Source organism: Schistosoma haematobium, chromosome ZW, assembly GCF_000699445.3.
Source record: "Schistosoma haematobium chromosome ZW, whole genome shotgun sequence".
Taxonomy (NCBI): Eukaryota; Metazoa; Platyhelminthes; class Trematoda; order Strigeidida; family Schistosomatidae; genus Schistosoma; species Schistosoma haematobium.
In genome coordinates this window covers 33,572,714-33,581,871 of record NC_067195.1, presented here as the reverse complement: position 1 = coordinate 33,581,871, position 9,158 = coordinate 33,572,714, and the positions used below count along the sequence as shown (strand labels likewise).

The 9,158-nt window shown below is 33.0% G+C and overlaps 1 protein-coding gene across 1 annotated transcript in view; it reads right to left on the bottom strand.

Moving 5' to 3' along the window:
* Nucleotides 1-105: 105 nt before the first annotated feature.
* Nucleotides 106-9,158, bottom strand: part of GLB1L_1 (Beta-galactosidase-1-like protein) — a gene marked incomplete at its 5' end in the record, with an annotated part of 34,104 nt that continues 25,051 nt past the window's right edge. The window contains one exon of the mRNA XM_012941325.3: nt 106-8,381. Within this exon, the coding sequence (XP_012796779.2) occupies nt 8,187-8,381 (195 nt within the window). The 3' untranslated portion in view covers nt 106-8,186. The remainder of the gene's footprint in view (nt 8,382-9,158) is intronic.

The window sequence follows — 9,158 nt, the reverse complement described above, 5'->3', positions numbered from 1 at the left end:
AACGTTCCGCACTAAATAAGCTACGGAATTAATTCGTTTATATTTACCAAGACATGAACCAAGTAAACAGAACACCATTTTGTCTTTTCTCATTATTTACTCACTCAGTTAAACACAAACACTTATCTATCACACTTATCATAATAATCTACTGAGTGAATAAAATATAGTTTAACATTTTACTGACAGGCTATAATGTTTTGAAAAGTTAGTTCGCTAATATAGTATGCTTTGTATTATCCAAAACTAAACAAAATATTTATTTTCGGAGTGACTAACAACAGAATTAAAGACTCAAGTTTTGCTAAAATTGAAACATTACTGTTAGAGTATCTGAATATTCATCTACGTATAATCATCAACACTAGAAACCGACATAAGCCATTTGACATTTATCCACTAGATGCTTAACGTCAACCAGCTACTAATTTTAATTCTTGCAAGTATTATGAAGGTGTGCATGTGTGTGACATTTACGGAACAAAAAGATTTATTCTTGGTTGGGAGATAGTGATTTTTAAATAGGCTTTATAATATTGTTTGGAATGTAACATTTTTTTGAAATAACATGACATCTTAATATAATCTGGATTTAAAGTCGTGAGTTTAGAGCAGCAATAACACATTAGGACACAGATGAGTTTAACAGACGAGACACAAATGTGAAGAAACACTTAACATGAATTCCATTACTGTGTAACTACTTAAGATAAGTTAAATCAGATATGATAACGAACTTCATGGTTATTGTAAAATATTTTGAATGTAACCGTAACAAACGAGCTCACTCCTTACTTTGGAACAAAAACATCAGTTTATAAGTTCCGATTTCCTACATGAACATTTGGTGAACCTGAACGAAAGAACCTTCAAAAAACTCAGCACACCAACTCTTCGAGGTGAACATACATTAACATGTATAGAATGACTTGGTTGTATAGTTTTGCTTGTGTCGGTGAATTTTCTTGTTTTACATTTCATCACCGAAATTCAAATACCAGTTTAAACAAACTTTACTCGCAGTATATTATAAACACAGACTCATGATAAGTGAAAACTGTTAAAGCGAAAAATAATATTAGGTAAGAGAAATATTGGCAGTTAAAATAATAATTATTATTATTTTCAACTTACACATGGGTTCTTCTCCTAATTAAACCTTCAGCTTTATCTAAATTTATAGGGTACTTGCTCAATCGAATATTAACAAGCGTACAAAATAATTTATTTCAGCACCACATAGGTTTATTACTTTCTATAAGAATTTACAGACTAGTAAAAAGAATTCACCGTAAACAACTAATCAGTAACAACATACATGGTTACATGAAACGCATAGAAATGTTTAGACGAAATTAATTTCCAAGTTTCACTTTTAATCATGTGAGTGCAGAAAAAATTTACTTTTATCAATCTATTAACAACTCAAAGTAATGCTTCCTCTGTAAAATGAAAAAATATATATAATGAAATCGTGTAAATGTTTGTCTAGTATTTGTGAGTAATCGATTATCATTTTGAGGGACTGTTCAAATTAAGGCCAGATTTTTGGATTATGCTGTACCACACCAAAGATTTTCATGCCCAAGAGTTTTATAGTCGGTAAAAGTTATTCCATGTAACAGAATATACCTTTAGCCCGTACATTTAGAGTTCTAGTTAAAATAGGCGCCTGGAATAAATTAATCATTTGTAGATGATGAAACATGTAAAAGCATATGATGGGAAACTTACATAAAGTGAACTGAAGAGAAGTTGGCATCCGACGAGATGAATAACACGTTAAGTATCGGAATGACATGTTTAGTTTAGTAAAATGAAATGATTGAAGAGGAAAAATAAATACTGAACCCCTCATCTAATCAAAAAATGTACCGTATTTCTCCTGTCTTCACCCAAACAGTAAAATGAGAAGATAACATCAACCTAAGTTGACCATCACGATTAGTTGCACTACTAGAGCTATTAAAACTCTGCTGGCAAATATTTCGCCGATTGTAAGTTTATGTCAATTGTGTGGAACACTAATAGCAAAAAGACTTTTGGATTGATACAGAACGATAACTGGAAAATCCTACCGAAAAAAAGTTCCAAAAAACTGGTAAATATTTACCTATAGTAGCTCAAACGCATGTGGAGGGATTTGACGAATCATCTCCGTGCTGATGTAAGACTTACTTCAAACATGTATTTTGAACCCATCTGTAACAAGTTTATGATTTTGTGGGCCTTTCAGAGAGCAGGTAAAATGATATTAGACGCTTAATTACCATTCATATCAGTGAAATTCTGTTGAAAATTGTTTTCTATACAGTCAGTAGTTTGGCAGTATCAGTTTCTGACAATCCATATTAAAAATCAAACACCATATTTTCAACGTTTCTTTGTCATATATCCTGAACATTGATCCGTTCGGGCACCTTCCAACGGTAACAGTTTGGTTAACCGTTTGCTCGCTACTATATACTAACGTTTAAGACAACACCGTTAGTTTACTTGGAAGTAGACTTTTCATAAAATTAATCGATTCCTAAAGTAGAATCTTAATGATTTAGATCAGTGTCCATATTCCAAAAAACCCTGTCCTTGTTTATTCTGTGAGGAAAAGCGTTACTTATAAAGCTAACAAAATTACATGTGAAGGTAAAACATTTTGATAAAAGTCACACAGTGAGCTTATTTAAAGTTCTATTCTAAGGTTCAACCATAAAAAACGAAAACATTGGTGTAGTTTGTTGGAAGTTTTTCAGAGATGACTAGGTCATAAATACAAAAATTCACACAATATCGGCTGTTTACAATACCATATAAAGAGTGAAATCAATTTCATCTCTAAAAGATATTTTATCAATGGTGATAGGGATGACCAACACGTCTTCACACATTACATTAATGAACTTTTAAGTTTGAATGTATTGGAGTAGGTAATTATGTGCCTCATTTTATACATTTCAAAAGCATCAACTTATAATAAATACATGTATTTATGATACAATCGCCAGAGATTTCCCACAGGACATAAGACAATACGAAACGTTAAATCTAATACCTTTATCAGAATGCTTTTTCATCAAGTAGATTATTGCATATTGATGTGAAAGTTTTGTGTTAGTAAGTGGTACTAGAAAACTATAGGGCATATATAAATTATTATTAAAGTACGAAAAGATCACTTTTCAACGAATTTATTATGAAGCTGTACAATCGTATATATATGAAATTTTTTGTTGAAGCAATAGTTCCGTGAGGACAAAGCTGGAAAACAGACAACTTAGTTCGATTATCAATCGATATAATCTATAAGATACATAAATGACACATTTGTGACGACATTGAAATGGTACGTCCTTTACATTCCTTCGACGCATGCCATACTTTTAAACATTTCACTTTAGAAAATAAGTTTGGCCATTCAATCGCTTTTCTTAATAAACGTCTGACAAGAAGTGATGCATCCTTAAAAAGGTCAGTCTACAAAAAACAAATATGGAACGGTCAGCTAAACAACTTCGATAGCTGGCTTCCAATAAGCATAGAGCGTAATCTTATTCACCCTTTGTGTTACCGAATTCATCGGATAAGTAATACGGAATGCATTGACGAAGAACTTTCGTTCCTCAGGAAAACTCTGGCTGGAAACAGCTATCCATGTCTTTTCACGAAGAATAAAACAAAAAAGAAGTCAGAACAAAAAGTCCGGCAATTCCGATTCAAACAAATATATTTATATGAATATAGAATTTAAAGGCGACCGAACTTCCGATGTGACTAAAAGTCGGTTAACGTCAGCGGTAAAAAGAACGTTATTTGCAGCAAAGCTGCGACTACCGTTCACTAGTAGGAACTTGCTTTTGATATCCGTAAAGAATAAGCTTCCTCATCTGGTCGCCTCTATGTGCATATCCAACTGCCTAAAAGAACAAGAGTTTCAGCCATCCATGAGATGAAGCCGGGACTGTGCGTTCAAAAGAAGTACGTCTTATATTTACCGTTACCATGGTCATTATTATTATATTTCGTATTTGAAAATATTCCCCTCTCTAATTGTTTGTCATATCCCTATGATTTTATTTAAAACTGTCTCTGACATCACTTCATTTCACTTAACCCCTCTATCACCTTTAATTATCGTAACAAAAATGTCTTAATTATAACATTATAAACCGTTGCTAATTTGTGAGTTTTACAAGGCTTTTCATTCACACACACAATCTTTCATTGTTACTATTTACATTGCGTAATCTAGTATCATAAACTTTCTATTACATCATCATGTTCATTCTCTGTTCATATTTCCACAGGGAACCAATGCTTTAACAAATAATTTTCATATATATGTATATTACAATCTAGTCATTTAAAATGTATGATATACATCGGTTACCGACTACTTGCTCAAGTGAAACCAAACAATTCACATCTTTCTACACCTTCATGTTAATATCAAGTGAAATACATAACCATACGGCAGCTTAAGCACGAATTCGCAATCACACTGATTGTTAGTTGAATTATGTAATACAAAACATTATATAAACAACTTATACTAATTCAACAAAAGTAATTCGTCAGACATTATTTTGACTGTATTTTACTCTCATAGCTATGCAAGTACGATGCCAGTGAGTAGGAAAAAAACAGTGTGCTATGTTGTAAGTCGGAAATAACAGCCTGGTCGAAAATGTAAACTATTTATCCAAATAATACGTCTTCTCTAGTATACTACTGCTAAGTAGTTTGCTATTACAACAAAAAATGGAAACTAGGTTCTGTGGTATCTGTACCACTTACACATGAAATATCTGAATGTCAAATAAAGATTCTTTCTTGCACATACTCTATAGTCACTCCGGTTCTTACTACTTCAACCCATACATTCAAAACAAATATTTCTAACGAAGAATCATCAGACAGGTTCATTGGTCAAAAAACGTTCCAGAAAAATATCTGTACGGATTTTGTATAGGTAATTCATGAAAAACGTGTTCAAGTCCGTTATATTAGACATTAAGTTAGTTACAATTAGTTCAAACAACTGCTTGACTTCTGGAAGTGTGATATTTGAAAAAATTTGGCAAAGGAACAATCATAGAGAATTTAATAAAATTCAGGAATACGCATTCAAAACAATTGATAAATTTAAACAAAACATGGGTGTAACGATTAGCAAAGCTCACAAATGTTAAAATACCCGCATACTGAATGACAACAGCAAGCAGTGAATGTTCATAAAAATGACAGAAATATTTCAAAAGAATTTTCTTGAGAAAATATGCAATTTCTCAATTTAAAAAAACAGGAGGCTTTTCCTAAGTGAATAAAATTCTATATATACTAGTTAGTGAAATTTATTAGTAAAATCTTATGACAAAACATACAAGTCAGTCAGCTACAACGTAGGACCACGCATATAATATGTGCATCGGTTCAAGGTGCCATACCTCACTAGCATAAAAAGATGAACACCGAATTCATAGAAGTAGTTAATTCACAGGTGGTAATATATAAAAGAAAGATTGCATGTAAGGACATAGTACAGGAAGAAAGAATTAGGTCATAGAAAGAAATTTATAAAGCGATTTTAATCTCATAGTTTAAGGGAAGATAGAGTGTATACACCTACACCATTGTGATCGAATTTGGGTCATGTCACCCAGATTCTCCAACCATTGGTTACGCGGAGCCCAACCAAGTAGGCTGCATACAACTCGCTCGTATTTAGGTCAGTGCTACTACATCCCTTCGCTATTTAAACTATAGTATAGTGTTTCAGAAAGAATAGCTTCACCTAAAATATTTTCCATGATAAAGTATTCCAAATTCGCTATGACCATTTATAGAGCATTTGGTATTAAAGGAAGTGTAACTACAAAATACTTTGTTAAATAGCACGAATCAACTGAACATAAATACTTCAAAAATTCTGTCGTGTGATTAGAATGTTGAAAAGTCATAACCCGCGCTTGCGAGATTAAATCAACCTCAAGGTCAAGACTTCAAACAGGCTGATAGGATACGGCTTAGTTACGACTCAACATTTAAGGCTGTTAAATAATCAAGTATGGAGTTTTCTACTGCGAAATTTCAATTATACTGCTAGGGGATTTATTGCCCCGTTATCTTAAATATCTCAAATTGGGTTATAATTCAAAGAGATCTATACAGTTTTCATGGGATCGGAAAATCGTAGTTTTTTTAATAAGGACAGACAACATCGATATTTAAAAAATCTACGTGCAATAGAATACGACCGTCTAATTTACAACTTTTAATCCCATTCTTGATTTCGTCAGTTGTTACAGAAATTTAGCAGTACAGCTTCATCACTTGGAAGAACTTATCAACCAGTTTTTGTCCGGAATGTAAGGTGGAACTGCCCTACTGGATAACAGAAATCGTTTGGCAGTGTAATTTCATTACTTTCCGGTATGCTGCTAACAGTTCAGTCTTGAAATTATGATCGAAGCAGACGCTTCCAATTACATTGTCGGAGAAAACACGAACACAAACTTTCGGTAATAAGCAATGTTTTACATTCATTTGTTGAAGATTTCAATCAAAATAATTATCTGAATGAAAAATAAAAAAGCGTCGTCATAACTCAAATTTCCACAACAGAACGATAAAAATGGTTCGTTTCTATTAAGAATTTATCAAGTTGTGTAAAAATACGTTTGTACCTTTTCCACACAAGCGACGCATCAACACATGGTGACTTAATCAGAATAACATTATGTGCAAAAGTACACAGGCCAAAATGTTATGAGTGCATATAATCATATAAATAAAAAAACAATGTGTACTACTGACCAGTGCCTTCTCTCTGATATATGCTTGAAAATGACTCTCCCAAGAAACTAATTTTTGAAGGATTGATTAAATAAATATCAGGGATGACAGTAAAGAATCTGCCTAAAAGTTCAGAATCTTTACTGGACAAGTGCTTCGTCTGAATCATCTCAGTGACGAACTCCAAAATAGATGGCTATCAACCAAATTCGGAATATTACAGACTATTGTGTTTTGAAATTTTTGTTAACAAACGTGAAGAAACGAGGTGTTGGGTTAAGAGGTAGGAAAAACTCAAGTTGATAAACACCACAAAATTTTCTGTGTGGATTTGAGTTACGAATTAATCGTTACAATCTCCGAATTCGAGTCACTCGCTACCGGATCAGAACCTCACAACCCTTACTTCCGTTCAGCTCCATTCAACTAATGGTTAGCTATGATTGGGAGTATCGCAATTTCGTAGGTAAAAGATCAATCCTTACGAAATCCAGCCTATCGGTTTCAAACTTGAGCGTCCACTGAATCATTCATTCACTTCAAAAACGATTTGCTGAAAACTTTTCGAGGTACTGATAGTAGTTCTCAAACGTACTAAGGAATCCTTTTTTGATATCTTGATGAAGTAACTTCCCGTTCAGTTCAAAGGTATGTGTTCTTCCTCCCAAACGTCTAACATTTTAATAGTTTGCTCTAGTGCTTCAGCTGGTATGCTTTCTGGTCTTGCTGTTTGACGCTATTGATTTGCCTGATGAATTTGCTGATTTCTCCTATTGCTGGTTGGTTTACATCTATTTGAATGCCGGTATGTGTCCGGCGGCTTACCCTCAGGTACGTTAGAATATTTCAATGATAAAACTGAGTGCCAACTTAGCAGATGATGTAAACGTGTTTTGGAGTCAAATAAAATAAAATTTAGAACATTTCATTCACAAAAATGTTTTCTCAATCATAATAGAAGGTACACATTTCCTCATACGATAGATTGATTATTTTTAACGGCCGAATACCTGGCATAATTCACAGTCATGTTGTTCACTAAAAATGATTATTAGATGGTCTCAGATTCGATCACAAGATATCCACCCTTAATAATTCCCATTACAAATCAAACATCTAAACAATGATTCTTTATTTCCATAAACAAGCACATCAAACTGCTTAAAAGATGACTGTAATGACCAGAATTATGGAAAATGTAAGACAATGATTTTCGCAAACACATGTACTTTTAGGACATTTAGAAACTAACGAGAATCTAACAAATGCGCAATGTTCATTGTGTATATTAATAGACAGCAATAAAAATAATAATGAATAAAAGAAATTCAAAAATTAGTTCTGTCCAATTAATACATTGTAAGGCTTAAAACTGGCATTCACAAAATGATAAATAATTACTTCCAAAGCATTTGATCATGAAATGTAATATGGACATGATGTGCATTATCTTTTATAGGACCTCGTAATTCTGTGATTGTTATATGATTTCTACCCAGTTTTAAAAATGTTTTCGGTACATACAGTCGAAACTGTGGTCCTTGTTGCTGATCAAATCGTCCTACATGATGACCATTAACTGATATTATTCCCTATGAACGAAACAAAACAAGATTATAAACCTAGATTTCATGACAATAAAAATCCTAGTTTCATAATTACGAATGAATAGAAGATATGTCAGTCTGACAACATTGGTCGTCATTCCTGTAGGTATGCGGCAAAAAGCTTCAAGTTACACATTATCTAGTGATCATAATAAATATTTACCAGACTATTTTGGAGTGTCCAAATCAATCTGTTAAATTTTTATTAAATTTCGTTCATCTAACATATTGTTTAGAGCACTGATATCTATTCTACTACGGAACCGACACATGGGAGTTGAAGTTAAACGACATTTAAAATAGATATGTATTTATTCACCAACAGCTTTGAACCACTGTTCCACAACAATGACACCGACAAAATACTGCAATCGGAAAGGCTGCTTATAATCACATAAAGACATGGGGTAAAGTAAAACACTTCAGTAAAATAGCTAACGCTTTCTGACTTGCTATTAGACATTACCGTATGTAGTCGACAAGATTTCACATCAAAATATCAAAAAGCTGCACATTTAGTTTTGCCTGTTATTCGAAAATAAATTGATACAGACGAGACGTTTAGGGCCACTCACTTCATTGCAAAACAATTCGATTTATGCTTTGAAAGCTTCTCTTTTGTATTTGAAAGAACTCACTACACAGAATTTCACAAAACGGTCAAGATTTATTTGTGTAAATAACTTTCAACAGCTCCTGCACCTGTCGACTGTTCTCTTAGGATAACAAGATGGATTCTGAAGTTGTTAAAGTCATAATCAA